We start from the raw sequence: 20,974 nt of genomic DNA on the forward strand, positions 1-20,974 counted from the left end.
AACAAAATAAATATAAGGATTTATTATTTCTGTCTATTTTATTTACTCCTTCTATGCATCAATAAAGGAACTAGCCCAACATCAAAAAATACAACTTAAATTCTTAACAAATATTTGCATAAAGGTGATTTTATCTTACACAGACTCTATAAATAACATCACAAAACATTGTACATTATTTACAGAAAAAAAGGAAACTAAAATTATCTACCATTTTGTAGATCTAAGGTGATTGCATACGGCTCTAAAGGACACATTTTTCAGTACTGAAACGCGGCAAACAATCTGCGCTGACGATATTCGTGTGCCCGATGCGATGGTATATATGCGATCACCTTAAGGTGCAAACACACTGATGTGTTGTGGCGTGTCGCAATGCACAAGGCAATCTCATACATTTTAAATGAAAAAGTGCAAACTATCCTGTCATGGTGCTCTGGCAATAATAAGCAGGTTCAAATAAAAATAAATAATCATTTCATGGTATGGTTAATACGACTAATATTGCTCCAGTTATCAGACCCCCCACTAGGTGGACAGACATCAGAGTCGCAGAGAGCCGCTGGATCATAGATAAGATACTTAATACCAGAGATGCTGGCTTCAGACATCGCATGCACGTGGCGTGTGGGACCCATGTCCAGCAGTAGAGTATGGGATTGAAGTTGTACACGGGTGTTCTCAAAGACACGTTGCGAGCGACTGACGGGGTACGGGAGCGATAGTCTGCGCCTCCCGAGCGCAGTTGCACGCTTATTATAAATATTTATATTTTAAATTCTATGTCCTCTGTTACCATAAAGTAATCCCTTTAGTGTATTAAACGTTGGAACGTAAATACGAAATTTATTGAAAATGGTTTTATATCAGTCGAATAAAGCTGGTTTTTCTCATAACGTTCATGTAAAAAATGCGATCTTTTTGTATCGAGCCAAATTGTGCCAATCGTGTTTTGGCTCTCGTAATTCACTAAAGAATATCTTTAATTTTTATAATACTTAAAAAATAAATAAACAAATTTGTAGTTTTTGAGGCCAAAACTTGATTATTCGAACATCAGAAATGTGTCTCAACACCGCTTTTGGGACGCATTTCGCTTTAATGACGACGATGGTTACGACACACTACATTACAGTAATTTGTTTGCACCATCATTTGTGAACCGTACTAGTGTCTTGCGCTGCCACCACTGGCCCTCTCGGCAGAACCGTTATTCTCTTAGCCTCCGTGTGTTTAACATCCTGTAGCTTCACCAAGTCCTGTTCCTGAGTATCGCTCGAAGGCCAGTATTTCTTGTTGACTAGCATCAGAAACATGAGTGCAGGCAGGTGTATTAGAGAGAATCTGAAGAGCTTCCTGGAACTGCCACTGTCCGATTTCTTATAGAACTCCCAAGCTGAAAAAGTTTTTACTTTATTATAATGATGTTGTCCTGATTGAACTTAGGCCAAGGCAGTCACAAAGACTAGCCAATCACACAGGAAACTGATATTGTAATATAGTTTTTGAAGGATTATTTTTAACACACTTTAATCCATACTGATATTGCTGATATAAATGCGAAAGTGTGTCTGTCTGTCAATTTTTTAGGGCCCATTCGTTTGACCGATTTTGTTAAACAAGCTTTAAAGTAAGCTTGCATCCTGAAGATGGAATCACCAATTTTATTTTTAGTCCAGAAGTTCCCACGCCCACGGAATTTTTGAAAACCTAAATCTAAGCGGACGAAGTCACGAGCATTGTCTAGTTTACAATAAATAATGCAGATAGTAATTACCTAAGTACATAAAATAAATATTAAGTGGTAGCGATTCGAGTGCGAACCACACGTTGGTGACCTCGAGGTAGGGGGACGCGAGGCACGTCGCTGTTATGATCCCCGTGTGTCTCAGCGCCACCCGTCTGCATAAGGCTGGGAAAAAATATATAATCCATACTAATATCTAAATACATAAAAGGAAAAGGTGACTGACTGCCTGATCTATTAACGCACAGCTCAAACTACTGGACGGATCAGGCTGAAATTTGGCATGCGGCTATTATGACGTAGGCATCCACTAAGGATTTTTGAAAATTCAACCCTTAAGGGGATGAAATAGGGGTTTGAAATTTGTGTAGTCCACGCGGACGAAGTCGCGAGCATAAGCTAGTGAGCGTAAGCTTTTAAATGCGAATGTCGGTCTGTCTATCTGCTAACTTTTCACGGTCTATCCGCTAAAGCGATTTTGACGAGATTTGGTACAGAGAGAAGTAGCTTGTTTGGGAAGGTAGGCTAATCCCGGATAATCAGAGTTACCACAGTATTTTTAGAAACTCTTTCGTTTAACCAATTTTGACAAAAGGTACACAGATAGCTTGCACCCGGAGATGCCAAATGCTTTTGTCTCGGAAAATCAAAGAGTTCCCAGGGCATTTATAAAACCCTAACAAGACTTTACAAAAAGCGCGCGAACCACTCGCGGGGGTATAGTGGAACTGCTCACCAGGGTCGGTGACGGCCATCATGCGGTATCCCGCGCGCGAGTAGTCGGGGCGCAGGTTCCACGACAGCGCGTTGAAGTGCGGGAACTGCCAAGAGTATAGCAGCGCGCTGAGCACGAGGGCACCTGCTGACAAGCTCCCGGCACAGCCCGCCCAGCCCATCAGAGGCGGGATCGCACCCACTGCAATATGCGTATTATTATTAAGATATGCAATCGGAAATTCACTTTGAAAAGCTGTAACTTTTTGTTAAGGTTAATTAAAAACTTGAATTTTCACAGCATTGACTATTGACTATTCAGTATTTTCTGCTTGATGTAAAAGCTGTTTCAAGACAAAAAACCTTTAACACTAACAATAGTGATCCTATAATTTTTCCATACTTTATTTTCCCAAGATTCAAAAATAATACCACTTGAAGTAAAATGAAAATGAATGAAAATGAAATGAAATGAAAATGAAAATGAAATGAAATGAAAATCTTTTTTATTCGTATAAACTTTTACAAGTGCTTACGAATAGTCGGATGCATCTACCACTGGTTCGGAAAAGAGATATTTACCAATAGATCCCAGCCAAGTGTTGACAATAGATAATCTCTTCAGTGGCGTGTATATTGACGTATACAGGATAAGGTTGCCGGCGCCCAGCGCAGCAGTCAGCGGATTCACACCAAAGTATAGTATACTCAGTCCGGTCATACTTGTTGTAGCTGCGAATCCTATCGCGTGGGTTGGCCTGAAACAGATACCTATTGATAAAACTCAGGACGAAGCGCTCGTCAATTCTAAACATTGTTAACTGTCTAGCAGTATTCTACAAGATGTAATGGAGTGTATCCAAAAACTCTTCACCTTTCTACTATTGTACTGCAAGGCATCGCCAAGGTCTGCATTCGTACGAAGTCGAAATTTCACATTCACATTGAAAATTGGACTCAATTGAGCTAGTGTTTAAACTAGATACCAGTGCCCGTTTTATTTATTTGGGCACATAAATGGTAGATCTGTAACTTAAACTCAGTTACTTACTCCAATAATCCTTTAACTAGCACCCTATTCTTAGTCCGCGACATCTGCGCGTCGAAGGGCATCTCGTGGTACTGGTTGACGGCATTGGCCGCGGCGCTGACCAGGCCGGTGCCCACTGAGCATAGCGCGAAAGTTGTCAGGTCGAACGGTGCCGGCGCCAGCGCGTACCCGGCCATTGACGTCATCACTACTAGTGCTAGAATGAGATGTTTTATTCAATTTTTTCTGCATTAATGTTTTTTTACAAAGAATATTAGCCATGTTAAATGACTAATATTCCCCTTTCCTCTCCAACTAAGCGTCAGGCTTGTGCTAGGAGTAGGTACGACAATAGTGCAACGGGCAGGGTTTGAACCGTTGACTTTTCGGTTTTCAGTCCACTCCTTTACCGGTTGAGGCTCAAAAGAAATTTAGGCTTAAAGAAATTTATTCTTAAAAAACATACTGTTCATTTACAATAAGATTATATATATGTATATATATATTTTTTTAATCAATACTTATAATAAATTATATAATATACGCATTCATATTAAATGTAAATTGTACCATGATTAATATGATAATTTTAAATTATCTATACTACTTTACACAAGTAAAGGAAAAAATCTAAAAATCAATACACTGATGAGTATTAAAAAAACCTTAACATTGTTTTTTACCTCAAAACCACAGGTATCATAGTAAAGCATAGTGTTTCTATCATTAGATGCCACCATTAAAATGTGAAAACTTACATGTCAATCTGAACTTGGACAACATCATGCAATACTGAACTAAATTATTTTTTATATCATGTGTTGGAGTCTCTTTCCATATTCTTGGGTCTTCAGGTACTTTTTTACTTTTTGCCTTGGTCGTCGTGGTTTGGGAAGTCAATGGTAGATTACTATTCAGGTGGCATGATGTGGAAATATTTACCAGATGCTGTATTGGTGTTTTATTCTAAAAAAAATATATGATTATGGCTAATAATATTTTGAGTGTTAAATAGTAATGTTTGTGTTATAAAATTGTGATTTTAATACTTAATTGTTATAAATTATTATCATTAAGGTTTTATAATTTAATGGTAAAAAAATAAAAGTATGTGCCTACTTATAGTTATAATTTTTATTTGTTATTTGTTATATTAATTATTCATTATTCTGTTTAAGGCAAAGGATTTCCTTTCAACCTTCCATTTATTCCGGTCTATAGATAGTTGGGTCCAGTCATTCACCAATGCATCAAGTATGCTGTGCCAACAATGCCTTACAGCGACTACGCACTGCACTTCCATCATCAGAGTTCTATCCGGCGATACCAGCGATTATCTACACATGTCATAAGCTCCCATAGAAAACAAAAAGGAACATATTTTCAAGGACTCGTATTAGATGAGTGTGTAACCGCCGTTAGACTACCTCAACATCAGAGAGAAAATTCATCAGACATTCATTTCACTAATTAAGTACTTATATTTATTATATTTACTTACATAAGTTACATAAATGATTAAAATATGAAGAATAACCAGACAAGATAATTATTAGGTACAAAATTGTAACTTACTCCAATTTTTAACAGCACTGACTTATTAGAAAGATTAAAGGCTCCTTGTTTGATACACAGAGTGCAGTGAAGCACCTTTAGATAGGACATGTTCACTATGTAGGGGTTCACTGAAGAAAGTATTTTAAGTCAGCAACATTCTGAAATTACATTAAGATGTTATTAAGTAGGAACCCTAACTTATTTAGAATAGATCTATATCCTAAAAAGGTGTGATGGTGTAGTTGTTACATTGTGTAGCACTAGGAACAGTTTCAAATCCAGGCTAGACTTAGGGGTTTCCTATAGTAAAACTTATGTTCACAAATTGATATTTACAATGTATGTACCTGTTTAAAAACAATTCAAGTAAAACCGCGTGTATCAAGTACAATTTTAGAGTTTATGTAGAACTACAAAGAAGCTCCCACAGAACAGAAAAACTATAAGAAACTAATGTTTACAATTTGTATGTTTCAACTTTGTGCAATAAATAAAACTGGCAAAACCCTTACACATTAGAATTTATATAATATAATATGAAAACAATTGAGAGATCAGTATGAGGGATACCGCAACGATATTGCGGTAAAGTATGCTGCAAAACAAGATATTAGTGGAAACCGTACTATCTCTAATAAAGTCGTTTTAAGGTTACAATTACATAAAAAACACCTACATAAAAACATGGTTATTTCCCAGAAACTATAATCACACTCGACACTTATCAAACAAACAATATTTTTATGAGGAAAATTGGAAAATCAAAATACTTTTAGGTTATTTAGGTAACCCCTGTCCCCTGAAATCTGGAGGACGTTCATTAATATGTTACGTCATATCATTCAAATGATAAGATTATGTGTAGAAACAAGAAGTCAAGAACAGGTTGAATTTTTATTTTATTTCTCATGGTAGGTACCTTGGAAGTATTTTCAAAATTATTTTTCATAACAATTGAAACCATTTTCATTGTAATCGTAGTTTTTATAAAAATAATTTTGTTTAGAAAATGGCAAATTAAAAAAAAACAATACAGAGTTATCTGTGGTCTACATGTACTCCATAGATAATATACTAATGATGTACTCTGTGGTCTACTCTACGCGCATTCCACAGACTAGTTAAATTTAAATATAAATTCACATTTAATATTTTCCCAAATGTGGGTAAAATAAAAAATAATATTTCCTTTGAAAATTTGAATTTCAGTCTTTTGTGCAATATAGGGTGAGTTTTTTCAAAAGTTAAAAATGTAATGTGGCAGTTAAAAACAGTCTGGCTGAAAAAGCTAGGTATTCAATAATTCGAAACAGGTAAAGGTAAGTAACTTTTTGTTTCAAAGTAAATATTTTGGGAATTTAGAAGCAAAACGTAGCAACATATTTTTTTTGTTTTTATTTTGATTTCGATAGAGATTCGAGATTCGAAGTGATTCGAACACGGAAGTTATTTTCTCGTTGTTGACTTGACGCTCGCATTGCGAAACATGTCTTATTGTACTGATTATATTCTCTTGGCCTTATTACTGTTTTAGAAGCTTATAAAAATTGTCCAAATTATGGTGGATAATATATCTCATCCCTGATTCGGAAAGTGAATCATAAACATGGCTACGAGAGGAGAAAAAGCAAATGGAAATGGCGAGGAGCAGATCGTCGAGGTAAATCGATTTGGCCTACTTTCCGTTGACAGTTAGTTAAACTTGACCCGTGAGGTGTGTGGAACGATGGTTATGGGATTTTCAGACGTTGGCAGAGGTGTTCCGATGCTTCATCTGTATGGAGAAGCTGGTGGACGCACACCTTTGCCCCCACTGTTCAAAGCTCTGCTGCTATGCGTGCGTGCGGCGATGGCTCACGGAGCAACGCTCGCAGTGCCCGCACTGCCGCGCAGCCCTGCACCTCCATGAGCTGGTGAACTGTCGCTGGGTTGAGGAGGTCACTCAGCAAATAGAGAGCATGCAACAAACTAATTCTGCTTGTCAGAGGGACAATTTTCGCGACAGGTAAATCTTTATTCACTGTTTGAGTTAAATTGATCTTAATTTATCAATAATCAAAGTTTGTTGTAGTCACCTCAGTCAGGTGTTATAGCAGAAAGCATAAGACAATGTATGATTCTTCAGAATTGATTGTTTAAAGCAAAGCGAAGTAAAAGCTGTTTTTTTCTTGACTTTGTTTACAAGCATACACATTATGAGAATCTGTATGCTTGTAAACAAAGCATACACATTCTCCACAGCTAATAAGACTTATTTCAGCATAGTGCACATAAAACAAGTCCAATCTGAAGTTGCATAATAGTGGTTTGCACAGGTCATACACTAAGGATTAAACACACAAACCTGGCTGAGATCTGTTTTTGTACAACAATGCACAGTCATAAGCCTCATGTTCAGATTGGACTACTTATTTTATCTACACTATATCAGGATGTTTTCTCATTGTGAATTTATGAATGAGATTAAAATAAATAAATGAACTTGCAACAATAAGCAGAGGAAGATAGCATCATAGAAGCATGTTAGGATAAAGAAGGTAGTATAATATGTTGGCTAAATAACTTAATACAACTATTAGATGTCCAACTCATCAAGAGAAGCTGACCGTCTATTGCTGGACTTGCCGTCGGTGCATCTGCCACCAGTGTGCCTTGTGGGGTGGGATGCACTCGGGCCATACCTTCAAACCTTTGGAAGAGGTGTACGACCAACATGTGACTCAGATACGAGACGAGGTGTCACAGCTGAGGCGTAGACTCATGGAACTTATTAGTCTAGTACAGGATGTGGTGAGCAAAACAAATAACTAAGTTATACATTATCCTTTAGCTATTCACTTAACATTGTTTTTTAGTGTAAATGTGAAGGGCACTTGGTATCTTCCTGTTTCTACATAATTAGAAATCATGATTATCGCTACCTATATTCCTACTGGATTTTCAAATACCTACATGCATGCCACAGGGTCGCAGGCATCAATTTGTTTATAATAATGAAAATGATTAAGTAAAGTCAAAAAGTCTTGACATTTGTTAACTTGAATGAAAATTTTATTGAAAAATTCTAATTGTGTTTTTAATGCAGTTTTCAAAATGACTCAAATTAAGAATGAATTGATAGTACCCAAAATAACTTATTTAAACGTTTAAATCCAAAAGTTTTTTTAGGAACGGAATGTGGAATCAGTGCGTTCAGCCAAGGACGAGCGTGTGCGTGAGATCCGGAACGCCGTAGAACTGATGATCTCTCGGCTGGACTCTGCCCTGAAAGCCAAGCTGCTCACTTTGATGGGGCAGAAGAACAGCCTCACACAAGAGACTGAGCAGCTGGAGCATTTGCTCCAGGAAGTTGACCACCAGCTTCATACCAGTACTAGGTAATCATTGGTGCTGACTCTGAACTAAATTTTAGAGTATTGACATCTTTTTCTTTCTAATGTTATAAGAAAAGGATAGAGAAACCTAATTTAATTTTGAACTGTCAAACCTAGTCTAGATACCTAGACATTTTTTTAAAACTGACTTAAAAAAAGAAATTTGACAAGTCTCAGCAAGTTTAAAACCTTGTTGATGTCAATATTATAGAAATAACAGTCAGTATTTTGTCATTTTCTAGGTCTGAACTGATAGCAAAAAGCAGCGAGCTATCTAAAATGATCCATCAAGTACGCAAAAAGCCAATGGCTAGTTTCGTCACTGCGCCTGTACCGGCCGATTTTCATAGGCAAGTATTAATTTGATTACGTTAATTTAATACACAAATTAATTTTATTTAAGCCCATCCGAGTTCTTAGTCTAGCGGCGGTTATGCACTCATCCGATCCGAGTCCGTGAAAATACGTTCCTTTTTGTTTTGTATGGGAGCTTATAGGGAGTGACGGATAGAACTCGGATGACAGAAGTACAGTGCGTAATCGCCGTTAAGCTGTTTTAGATCATGGTCACAACTATTGACTAATTAACTCATAGTCGTACAACTTCATCAATCATATTCAGGTACCTGAATGATTTCAGTTAAATTCAAGCAACCAATACTTCTTTACTAGTTCTTTATACTGCTATAATTTGCCCGAATACGGGCTCGTTTGAATTATATGATCCCATATACTTGATGGTGCAGGCACCAAAGGATTATTTGCAAAATTTGCAGATTTGATTTGTGTGTTCTTTGGCTGTGTCCCACGGAATTGTGGTGCTCTCACGCGCTGGGGGGGAAGGTAGTGGGGCACCACAATTCTCATTGGCAACATCTGTCAAATCGAAGTCTGAAATCACTACAATACTTATCAAAAGGTCAGATTACAGTCTGTGTGTTTTGCATACAGCTGCGCGACTGCGGGAGAATGACAGCTACACTGTCACGATCGCAATCACCTCTGATTAGTTGACGCTCGCTCACTATTGGCTACAATGCATTGTTGCAACAAGAATCGCACAAATTCAACCACAACAACTGAGATTGTAATAATGATTGATGCGGGTTTTAGGCAATCGCCCTACAGAACTCCAATGGGAGTCTTCACTGACAAAAATTTAAACATCAGTGTTTATTTATGAACAGTGAAATCGTGCCGAGCTACGACAGCAGCACGTTCCCTCTGGCCAACTTCACGCAGCTGCAGCACAAGGCGTTGCCCGTGTACTCGGAGATCTTGCGCGTCAACGGGCTGTCATGGCGACTCAAGGTGTATCCGGACGGCAACGGCGTCGTGCGCGGCAACTACCTCTCCGTCTTCCTCGAGCTCAGCGCTGGCCTGCCCGAGACCTCCAAGTCAGTTATACGGTCCTGGTACTTTGTATACCTATTGTTGATCGCACACTATAGTACGCGTGACGGTTTTAAGACAAAGCACTTTGAAGGAGCATAAGGACAGTTTAGCTAGTTTGTCTCAGTCTGCAAAATCTGGTCACAACCATCCACATCGAGCAAGCACCTCACACTGAAGCGCCTTTGAGTACGACTCATACCGTCACTGCAGAGCTCGGTAGTTGGTTTGGGCGAGGCAAACGGGGATCCACAGGCAAAACTGATCTCAGAGGGCGCCACAAAAGTTCCGGCCAATGCAAGCTGTCATCTTAGTTTCTTACTTAAATTGAAGAGGTTTCGAATGTTTACATGTAAATTTTTTTAAAACAGGCGTTTGACAGCTCAATATAGCCGGTTCCACAGATGATGCTATCTATATGGCCGGTTTGCTTATGCGCCACCTGTCGGGATGAATTGGCAGTGTGGATCCCTATTGGCTCGCGAGCCGTGTTCAGTCGGTCTGGATTCTGGAGTCTAGACCCGACTCACGGCGTCAAAAGTACGCACCGAGAAAGGTGACGCGTACTAATGACGTCATTTCATATTGTGAACTGGAAAGTGCGTTGTTTGCAGTGCGTGCTGTAATGTGCGATCAATCTTACTAATGCAATGATTTTATTGGTTTAGGATTCCGTTGATTTCTAGAAACCTGGCATGTGCGGCGGCGGCTCTTAGGTTAATGTGTTTAGGTTTAAAAAACTTACAGTTGTGTAAGTACTAAGAACACAACACTCCGCGTCCTCTCGCGCGCTCCTTTAGGGATGATTAATGCCAGCACGTGGCAGGCGCGGGCCGTGCCACGTACGACGCGCGGACGAGGCGCGGATTCAAAATATCACGAACATTTTATATGAAGCAGTTTATGCTTCACCATGTGGCGTCAGTGCACGAACACGGCACGGAGATGCCCTTGATTAATGCCAGCACTTGCTGGCATAAATCATCCCTTAGTTCTCAGGTAAATCTTTGAGATTTCCAAGGGTATGAGTATATTGCATCTTTAATGTCTCATACTCACAGGGTTGGAACTTAAAGTTGCAAAATTTCAAGTCAGAGACTGTATTTCTCATTATACAATTTGACTTATTCATTGACAAATATTATAGAAATATTATTAATTAAACTTAAAATGACCTTACTTTTTTCCAATATTTTCCAAATGTAAGAAACAAAACTAAAAATCGCAAAATTTCGTGATTGCAAGCATAACTAAATTCAGGGTAGGCAAGAGGTGAGTTGCGGCGACATTATCTAGCTGTAGTGGCAGATCTGTGTGCAAGCATGTCCGTTCCTACCAAACTTTGACTTCTGTGTGCTGAATTCGCTGATTATATCTCGTACGATCCTCCTTGGCACGCAGGATCATAAACCTTAAATGCATTATTTAACTTTACGCATAAAAATTATCGAAAAAGTTGTATTGTCACTACGACCGCCAAAAGGCCCGTAAGTGCAAGGGAGCGCGCAATATGCGTTGCTTCCCTCGTTTTATGACTCTGCGTGCTAGGAGCGATCGAACAGGGTATAAATTTTTTACAATCCAAAGTTGTGTAAATTGAGACGCCGATCCCACAGAGAGTGGTTTAAAGTCCAGTCATTAGAGTGAAGGCCCGAAGATGCCCCGCACACCCGCACGTCACTCGCGCTCGCCCGCACTGGGTTAGCGCAAGAATTGGGTATTTGACTCCAATTTTTTTATTACTTTATTATAAACTAGGATAGAAATAATGGCGTAAACTGAAAAAACTAATTAAATCGATCAAATAACAAAAAGTTATAAGCATTTAAATATTTCTGACTAGACAGAGATAGCGTTTAGCATTTTGACGTCACACCTTACTAATGCCATATTAGCTTCGTGCGGTTTCATACAAATTTTCGTTTTGCGAGAAAGGGATAGAAGACTCTCCCACTCCAAAATTAAAGTGCCTGTAAAACTTTGTAAATCTTTGTTGGATTTTAATATTTTTTAATTTTTTTGTTTTTATCGTAGTTTATAATAAAGTAATAATATTTATCAAATTCAAAAGTAGGAAAATACCCAATTCTGCGTGTGTGCGGAGCATTACCTCCCCGATTGTAATCTCGACCTATCGCATACTTGGACGATCTAACCTATGGACTTGTAACGCGCCTAATATTACGAATAAAAATTTCTGTCACTTTTGGTGCGGGACGAGGAAACACTACATAGACAACTTGACACACTCACTCAACAAAGTTTTGTGTCATTATTAACACACACATATCTAAATCTTCAACACTACTACATTTTACGCACACTAATAAGTTATATACATCAACATACAAAGACATTACGAGTGTAAGACAGTCAAATTGATTTGCGATGCTACCGTATCGATATTTTAAAATATATCGATAGTTTTGCAGAAACAAAAGTAGAAGTAAGAATTTATTACTCGTATTTAATTACTTAAAACCAGTGTTTGGTCAGCATAGCGTATTCTTGCATACATTCACCTCACTTAATAGGTAATTATCCCAAAAACTAATAATGCAACGTAAAAATAAGAAAAATATTTATTTAAAAAATATGCACATACTTTTTTACTTATTTTATATCATTTTTAATCTTTTGTATTTTTTTTATAATGAAATTTTCATTTAAAATTTCGATAGTGAAAATGTGCTTATTAATGACTTATATTATTATATAATACAAAATAAACCTGACCGCGCAAAAGCCTACCAAACATAATTAGTAGGTATATCAATCAATAAAATGTTTTTTTCTTTCCAATCAATCATTTATTTATTGCACATTGGGTTTACATGGTAATTCCAATATGGTGTACTCTTTGTCCAAAAAAATTAAATGTAAGTTATTAAATATTACACGTATTGCCCTTACAAATTAGCAATGCAATAAATTTTCTCAATACCTGCCGCTTTTACCCCACAGCAAAATTCCATAAGACAGATATGATACTATGAAAATAAATTAGTAAACACACACGGTGGCCTCTTCTATTTTTAACACGTCATTATTTACCATTAGGTTAATGTTATGTATATTCTTGGCGATTCTCTCTGTAAAAATATCGAAATCTGTAAAAATAAAACGATTATGATAAATTATTACCTAATCCTCATCCTTGAGAAAGGTACACCTTTTAGCTACAAATTACCCAGTTCAGAGACACCCTACCCCGTTTCTCGCCTATCACTAAAATTGCGTTGCTTTAATATTTTTTTAAATGTATTAAGTACGTGAAATCACAGAAATCGACCAGTTTTATTACAAGTATAGGTAGCGAAAAAATTGTGGTAATTAATAATAACTATTCTTTACTTGACTTGAAGACGGTAATTTAGTCGTTAATAATAAAGAAAATGTTTTCATCGATATCGATAATCGAACCGCAATCACTATCACATGATTCTTAAAAATCGAACCTTATGTCCTATGCAATTAAATCTAATACTGAAAAATTTTGTAAAAATAACACTATAGTCTCGTGGGGAGTGCGGTATACTATAGACGGAGAGCCAGGGCCCAAAATACTGTTTGAATTTACTAAGGCTAATTTTTTTATAGTTCATTAGAATGGTTGCGTACACAAACATACTGCGGTCAGTCAAGTGAACCTGAGAACAGTGACTCAGGTGCGCTATTAAAGGTGTCGTACCTGCGAGGTAATAAAATGAATTTACTAAGGCTGAAAATTGTTATATAACTTGTATATTGCTTATAAATAAAAGTTGTAATGGTTAGTCAGCAGAATATGGGGACAGAGCTGGTCAGTATGCGCAAAAAATTAGCCTTAGTAAATTCAAACAGTTTTTTGGGCGCTGGCTCTCCGTCTTTAGTATACCGCACTTCCCACGAGACTAGTGTTATTTTTACTACTACGTAATTTCATGCTGTTCACGCGTATTCAAATTTTAACCTAATTTGTATATAACGAGGGTTGCAATTGTTTAGAAAAAACAAAATATAGTCTCGTGGGAAGTGTGACTCGTTTCTACCGAATTATTACGTACTCAATTACTGAATCGGTAAAGTTCTCGATTGTTATTTTATTATAATAATTTAAGTAATTTAATTTATAGAAAGCGTTTATTACACCAAAAATACTTACTTATGAAATGAAATTCCATCTTTTTGTAAATTTGATGTGTTTGATTTGTTCTTGCACTCACTAACGGCACAAACAGGCATTTTTCACCCAGCGTGTAAGACGTCGTCACACATCGAAAACGATTCTGACAATGACAAAATCGATTCCGCAAACAGTGTTTATAAACGCAGTGGATTAAAAATCCATTACTATTGACAGAGGGGAATAATCATGCGAGGCGCGTCCTTAGGTTAGATCGTCCAAGATCGCATACTATACACAGTGTCTGTACTGTGCAGAGTTCCAAGTTCCGCGTTATTCTGCATCGGCAGTGGGATCGGCGGCATGACAACCTTATTTTTAACTTTCTTTTGTGGTAAACAGGAAGTAGAAGTAAGTGGAGATTTTATTTCCAATATAGTACGCGACAGGTCGAGATGGCAATCGGAGAAGGAACGCACCGCACACCCGCACAGCTCCCCCGCTAACCCGTTGCGGGCGAGCGCGGGTGACGTGCAGGGCGTCCCCCTGCCTCATACCCCGATTGCCATCTCAACCTCTGGCGGACTATACTTGAAACAAACACCTTTATTCGACTTCGACTGCCGAGCGAGAGCGAGAGGTTGGACACTGTGGTCCGACCTCTCGCTCTAAGTTATAAGTTTTTTGTGATATGTAGGTATTTGTTTCAAGTAGGTATTAGGAGCTCCTGATCCACCTTTATTTTTACATTCATGGTGGTAAATCATAGGATGTGAATACAAAAAACCATTTATACACTATACTCATTCCTTTTTCTCATTTTAAGTCTCAATTCATAATTTTACTAAAGGGTGTGACACAATTAATAAACCATAATATAGTATAGTTTTAAGGGAGGAAAAAATGCATACACTATTCGATTACTTACTGTTTGTAGTTTTAAGTATAGGCCTCTATGCTTCTGCTTAAAATGTATGAAAATTTCTTCTGGCTGAAGCATTGTAGCAAACAATATTTTTATATACAACTCTAAACTCCAGTAAGAATAACTCCAGTAATTTTTACTTCGTGTTGTTATGCAACAGTTTAGTTTTTAAGCTATTATTGATATAAATTCTAAAAACTGTTTTTTTAGCGTAATGACTTTTTACTTTTACCTAATTTGACTCTACTTTCATAGTGCATTAAGGTTAAAAAAATATTAATTGAAATAATCTATTTTCAACATACACTCACTATCATCATGAGGTAAAAACGATTTTTGGAATCGATTTTCCAACAAACACATCATCATCAATCAGGTAAAAATCGATTCCAAAATCGCAAACATAGAAAACATGTGTTTAATTTACAAACAGATACGAATACCGAGTGGAGATGCTCCACCAAGTTTCTCGAGACCCGTCCAAGAACATCGTACGCGAGTTCGCGTCGGACTTCGAAGTGGGCGAGTGTTGGGGCTACAATCGATTCTTCCGACTCGATCTGCTCGCTAGTGAGGGATACCTCAATCCTGATACAGATACTCTTATATTAAGGTGTGGTTTTTTTAAACTGTTTATCGCTCAATTCTCGATTTTTAAATAATTATGTTTTAAAAATATGTAATTAAATCAATCAAAGAGTTCCCTCTGGGTTTCTAAACATCTAAATCCACGCAGACTGCATTTTTATTCTTTTTAATATTGTATTTAGTAATAAAGATGTTTAAAATTGAAATTAAATTAAATCATCTAGTACTTAATCTAGTACATACTATAATAGGTATTATAAATGCGAAAGTATGTCTGTCTGTCTGTCTTTTACGTCCCATCTGTTGAACTGATTTTGAGGTAGGATCCCTAGGATATCCTAGAGCATCCTAGGGACGGTCATAGGCTACTTTTATCCCGTAAAATCCAAGAGTTCCCAAGGTATTTTTGAAATACCTAAATCCGCACGGACGAACTCGCGGGTATCATCCAGTGTATAACTCAGACAATCGTGCCGTGCCATTGTGGTTTATATTTTTATTCAGGACTGACTTTAAAATACCTATGCACAGTACGCGGCAGAAAGTAATGTACATCGACCTTTAGAAGGAGATAGCAGATTTGTAGAGCAGTCATAAAACGTCATATAGGTATGAGTGACTGAGAAAACGCTCTACGAAGCCGAAATGTCATTCTAAAAGGCCGATGTACATTATTTTCGGCCGCGTACTATACCCAATTTTTCAAATTACTTTTTAACAGCTGTAGTGGTTTTTTTGAAGTATGATGTAAGATGAAGAAATACAGTCATTTTATTTAATCTTACTAGGTTCCAAGTGCGTCCGCCGACGTTCTACCAGCGGTGTCGCGACCAGCAGTGGTACATAACTCAGTTGATTACTAAGCAGAATCAGCAGACGCTACAAATCAATGATCTCAAAGAGGTATTTTAATAACGAATAATTATTATTTCTCTAAGTAATTAAATATCGATTGTATAATAGTTACTACGTCAGGAATACACTTCTTCGGATCCGACCTTAATAATAATGATCATCATCATCATCATGGTCAACCCATCGCCGGCTCACTACAGAGCACGGGTCTTCTCTCAGAGTGAGAAATCTTTTGGCCTAGTCTACCACGCTGGCCAAGTGCCGATTGGCAGACTTCACACACCTTTGAGAACATTATGGAGAACTCTCAGGCATGCAGGTTTCCTCACGATGTTTTCCTTCACCGGTAAAGCTAATTAAATCGATCAAATAACAAAAAAGTTATAAGCAATTAAATATTTCTGATTAGACAGAGATAGCGATATAGAATTTTGACGTCACACCTTACTAATGCCTTAGCTTCGTGCGGTGTCATACAAATTTTCCTTTTGCGAGAAAGGGATAGAAGACCCTCCCACTCTAAAATTAAAATGCCTGTAACTTTATAAATCTTTGTTGGATTTTAATATTTTTTCAGCGTACATCATTATTTATATCCTAGTCTATATATATAAAAGGAAAAGGTGACTGACTGACTGACTGACTGAATGACTGACTGACTGACTGACTGATGTATCAACGCACAGCTCAAACTACTGGACGGATCGGGCTGAAATTTGGCATGCAGATACCTATTATGACGTAGGCATCCGCTAAGAAAGGATTTTTGAAAATTCAACTCCTAAGGGGGTGAAATAGGGTTTTGAAATTTTGTAGTCCACGCGGACGAAGTCGCGAGCATAAGCTAGTTTATAATAAAGTAATAGTATTTATCAAATTCAAAAGTAGGAAAATACCCAATTGTGTGGCGTGGATTGCAGTGAGGTATTTTTGTCCTTAACTATTTTTCTGTATTCTTGTCCTTAACATTTTTTTATAAGAGTTTATTTGAATAAAAATCTCCCTATGTCTCTTTCTTTGTCAGCGCTTGACATTGGAAATGTCTCGCAACACGATAGTGGCGACCCGCGCGACGCCAAACAGTCCGGTGACGTCACAGTCCAATGCTGCCACCAATGAAGCAGACAACCCCTCGCAGAACAACCCCGTCGACGGCAACAGCCTCAGCGACGTGATCTACGGCAACCAGTGGAAGTTCAACATGCCCCACAACATGATGAGTGGCCAGCGGTTGATCAACCCAGGTCAGTCTATCTTATAAGCTGTGATAGCCTAGTGGTTAGGACGTCCGCCTTCTAATCGGAGGTCGGGGGTTCGATTCCGGGTCCGCACCTCTAACTTTTCGGAGTTATATGCGTTTTAATTAAATAAATATCACTTGCTTTACCGGTGAAGGAAAACATCGTGAGACAAACAAACCTGCATGCTTGAGAGTTCTCTATAATGTTCTCAAAGGTGTGTGAAGTCTATCAATCCGCACATGGCCAGCCTGGTAGTCTATGGCCAAAACCCTTCTCACTCTGAGAGGAGACCCGTGTTCTGTAGTGAGCCGGCGATGGGTCGATCATGATGATGTATATCTTATTATATTTGACGACCTTCCTGGCACAGTGGTAAGCGCTATGGTCTCGGGATAAGTGGGATGTTCCGGGTGCCACTCCTGGCAGGATCAATTTGGGAATTTATATTTTCTAAATTTTCTCTGGTCTAGTCTGGTGGGAGGTTCGGCTAGTTACCACCCTACCGGTAAAGTCATGCCGCCAAGCGATTTAGTGTTCCGATACGATGCCGTGTAGAAACCGGTCAGGGGTATGAGTTTAATGAAACCGCCACACTAGAGATTGCATCATCACTTACCATCAAGTGAGATCGCAGTTAAGAGCTAACTTAAGAGTTAAGAGCTTGTCTTGATTTTATTAAACCCATTCGCGGCATGTTCGATTACGTATCGTCATTGATAAAAAATATTTGCATTGGTACCATAATGAGCAAGACCCTATGTGTGACCTCGTACAAAATTATTTTTGGTACGAGATCCCACATAGGGTCAACTTTCTGTGTTATTCTGTATTGTGTTGATCACGACGATAATGAATGTTGTCTCTGGTAGGCGCTAGCGTGTTCGACGAGCCGTGCGCCGGCGCGGTGTGTCGCTTCGGCGACTACAGCGAGCGCGCGCGCGCCGCGCAACACGCGCTCGACTCTCCGCCCAACTTACCTTCCACTTCCAGGTACCATACTATATCTGACAGCTTTAATATAGTTCCATGTGAAAAGGTTATTATAATAAAAAGCCCAATTGCGAGTCGGACTCGTAGACATTCTGTGAAAATTTCAACTTTCTACCTATTACGGATCATGAGATACAGCCCGCTGACAAACAGACGGACGGACGGACAGACAGTCAGACGGACGGTCAGACAGCGAAGACTTAATAATACGGTCCCGTTGCCAACGGGATACGTATTATTAATAATCCACTTCGGAACGGAACCCTTAAAAGAATACCCGTGTGTTTGTTGTGGGCTCTTTTTAGTGTCGCTTTTTCGTCTCATCTAGTTTCAAATTATAACGGTACTAGCTTATGCCCACACTTTGTCCACGTGGACTACACAAATTTCAAACCCCTATTTCACCCCCCTTAGTGGTTGAATTTTCGAAAATCCTTAGCGGATATTTTCGTCATAAAGGCTATCTGCATTCCGGCACGGTCTGTCCAGTACTTTGAGTGTTGATAGATCAGTCAGTCAGCCAGTCAGCTTTTCCATTTATATAATTAGACTAGCTGACCCGGCCAACTTCGTTCTGCCTAACAGTCGATTCAATTTTTTTATTTTTTTTTAATAGCAATTCACTATCAGACTACCACGAAAACTTCTTCTGTTGATTTAAAGAAAAATTTTGCAAATCGGTCCAGAAACCTCGAAAAAATCGATGTAGAAAAAAGAACCACCTCCTTTTTGACAGTTGGTTAAAAACCGATGACGTTGAAATATTTACGGAACAATTTTTAAAATATCCCCTTTCTAACAAAAAAAGAATGAATGAAATCGGACTACGCGTTAATGAATTACAGCTCAGTATACATTTTAACTTTCAACCCCTCTCCTAAGGGAACCATGCTGAATTTCGGGATAAAAAGTATCCTATGTTCTTCCTCATAGTATGGTCATACTATGAGGAAGAACATAGGATACTTTTCAAATCGTATTAAGTTTCATTGGAATCCATTCAGTAGTTTCAGCGTGATGCGCGGCCGTGATACAGACAGACAGACAGACAGACAGACAGACCGACAGACAGACAGACAAAAATGAAAAAAATTACAGTTTTGGGTTCAGTATCGATTATAGAATGCCCTCGAAAAAAAATTTTCAAAATATCTTCAATGTACAGAATTGGACCTGTTACAGTTTTATTATAAGTATTGATTAGATTAAAAAGTATTGAATTCTATTAAAAAAAATCAAAAACCGTTGGAAGGTCGTCGAACTCGCTGCAATCGGGAGTTCCGGACAACTTAGTGGTCAGCCTCCACTCGCTGCTGAGCGCGGCCAGCGCGCCGCCCGCCCCGCGCCCGCGGTCCGACAAGCAGCCCGTCACCGACTCCCCGCTCACTGGTGACTGCAAACTACCTACTAACTGCTGTACTCAGAGTCGCTTAATCTTTACCTACTTAAGTTTAGTTAAAACGAGACAGAGTCTCTATATCTCTCACATAAATCTGTCTCGTTTTAACTCAATCTTAAGTAACGATTAGCGACTCTGAGTGCGGCTGTAACACCTAGAAAACATTTTGCACGATAATTCAAAACTATGATGCATAAAAATAAATAGAAATCTGTTTTAGAATGCACAAGTGAAGACCTTTCATATGATACCCCACTTGATATAGTTATCTTACTTCGAAAATGGAAAATATAATGTCTGCTATAATACCTACCTACCTAAATAATATATAATAAGTTTAAATGCTAAAAAACCTACCTACCTGCCAAATTTCATGATTCTAGGTCAACGGGAAGTACCCTGTAGGTTTCTTGACAGACCGACAGACAGACAGACAACAAAGTGATCCTATAAGGGTTCAGTTTTTCCTTTTGAGGTACGGAACCCTGAAAATTACTTGATTGTGCAGCAGTGGCTAGCTCGCCCATGCCGGAGGTGTCCACGGCCATCTCGCCGATACTGTGTGCGTCGTTATCATCACCGGAGCTGAATGGGCCTAGTGGCGACGCGCCGGCAGAGGTCCCCACCGCGCCCGGCGGCCCCGACCCGCTCCCCGCGCACCTCGCACACCCCGCAAACCCCGCGCAGCCCGCCTCCGAGTCCAGCAGCGACACTGGGGTGATTATACTACTGACACTACTCTTCCCCAAAGTTGAACGGGGCCAGGGTAAGGCGCCGGTATAGGGCCCCGCCTCGCCCGCCGGGCCCGACCCGCTCCCCGCGCACCTCGCACACCCCGCAAACCCCGCGCAGCCCGCCTCCGAGTCCAGCAGCGACACCGGGGTGATTATACTACTGACACTCTTCCCCAAAGTTGAACGGGGCCAGGGTAAGGCGCCGGTATAGGGCCCCGCCTCGCCCGCCGGCCCTGACTCGTTCTCCGCGCACTTCACTCTAACTACACTACTGTAACAGTTATAAGTCCCGCAAATTGCTATTGCGCTGGAACCATGTCTCA

At 39.0% G+C, this 20,974-nt stretch overlaps 2 protein-coding genes across 7 annotated transcripts in view; one reads left to right on the forward strand and one right to left on the reverse strand.

Moving 5' to 3' along the window:
* Positions 1–5,986, reverse strand: Cox10 (Cytochrome c oxidase assembly factor 10). Of its 2 annotated transcripts, none has more exons than XM_069509433.1 (8): positions 5,968–5,986; positions 5,067–5,206; positions 4,250–4,457; positions 3,513–3,708; positions 3,044–3,219; positions 2,484–2,663; positions 1,778–1,912; positions 1–1,396 (listed from the first exon to the last, which is right to left on the reverse strand). In XM_069509433.1, exons 2-8 carry the CDS (start codon positions 5,154–5,156, stop codon positions 1,152–1,154), a joined length of 1,230 nt encoding a protein of 409 aa, XP_069365534.1. In that variant the 5' UTR covers positions 5,157–5,206; positions 5,968–5,986; the 3' UTR covers positions 1–1,151. The 2 variants fall into 2 exon arrangements, with proteins under 2 accessions (XP_069365534.1, XP_034840171.1); XM_034984280.2 differs by lacking the exon at positions 5,968–5,986 and adding an exon at positions 5,725–5,873.
* Positions 5,918–20,974, forward strand: part of LOC117996461 (E3 ubiquitin-protein ligase TRIM37-like) — a 22,853-nt gene continuing 7,796 nt past the window's right edge. The window contains exons 1-13 of one of the 5 annotated variants that reach the window (XM_069509406.1): positions 5,918–6,367; positions 6,583–6,708; positions 6,794–7,053; positions 7,628–7,838; positions 8,217–8,425; positions 8,665–8,772; positions 9,610–9,831; positions 15,278–15,457; positions 16,221–16,335; positions 17,312–17,531; positions 18,398–18,518; positions 19,771–19,907; positions 20,426–20,634. In XM_069509406.1, the coding sequence (XP_069365507.1) occupies positions 6,655–6,708; positions 6,794–7,053; positions 7,628–7,838; positions 8,217–8,425; positions 8,665–8,772; positions 9,610–9,831; positions 15,278–15,457; positions 16,221–16,335; positions 17,312–17,531; positions 18,398–18,518; positions 19,771–19,907; positions 20,426–20,634 (2,046 nt within the window). In that variant the 5' untranslated portion in view covers positions 5,918–6,367; positions 6,583–6,654. The other 4 variants (XM_069509407.1, XM_069509408.1, XM_069509409.1 and 1 more) reach the window with 4 other exon arrangements.

Source organism: Maniola hyperantus, chromosome 3 (assembly GCF_902806685.2).
Source record: "Maniola hyperantus chromosome 3, iAphHyp1.2, whole genome shotgun sequence".
NCBI classification, from domain to species: Eukaryota; Metazoa; Arthropoda; class Insecta; order Lepidoptera; family Nymphalidae; genus Maniola; species Maniola hyperantus.

Excerpts from the sequence above, each read along its gene's own strand:
- Cox10 (XM_069509433.1), bottom strand. The coding sequence starts at position 5,156 with ATGTCCTATCTAAAGGTGCTTCACTGCACTCTGTGTATCAAACAAGGA. Across the intron at positions 4,458-5,066 it reads CAGTGCTGTTAAAAATTGGA|AATAAAACACCAATACAGCA; the intron begins GTAAGTTACAAT and ends TATTTTTTTTAG. Across the intron at positions 1,913-2,483 it reads GATGGCCGTCACCGACCCTG|CCTTATGCAGACGGGTGGCG; the intron begins GTGAGCAGTTCC and ends ATTTTTTCCCAG.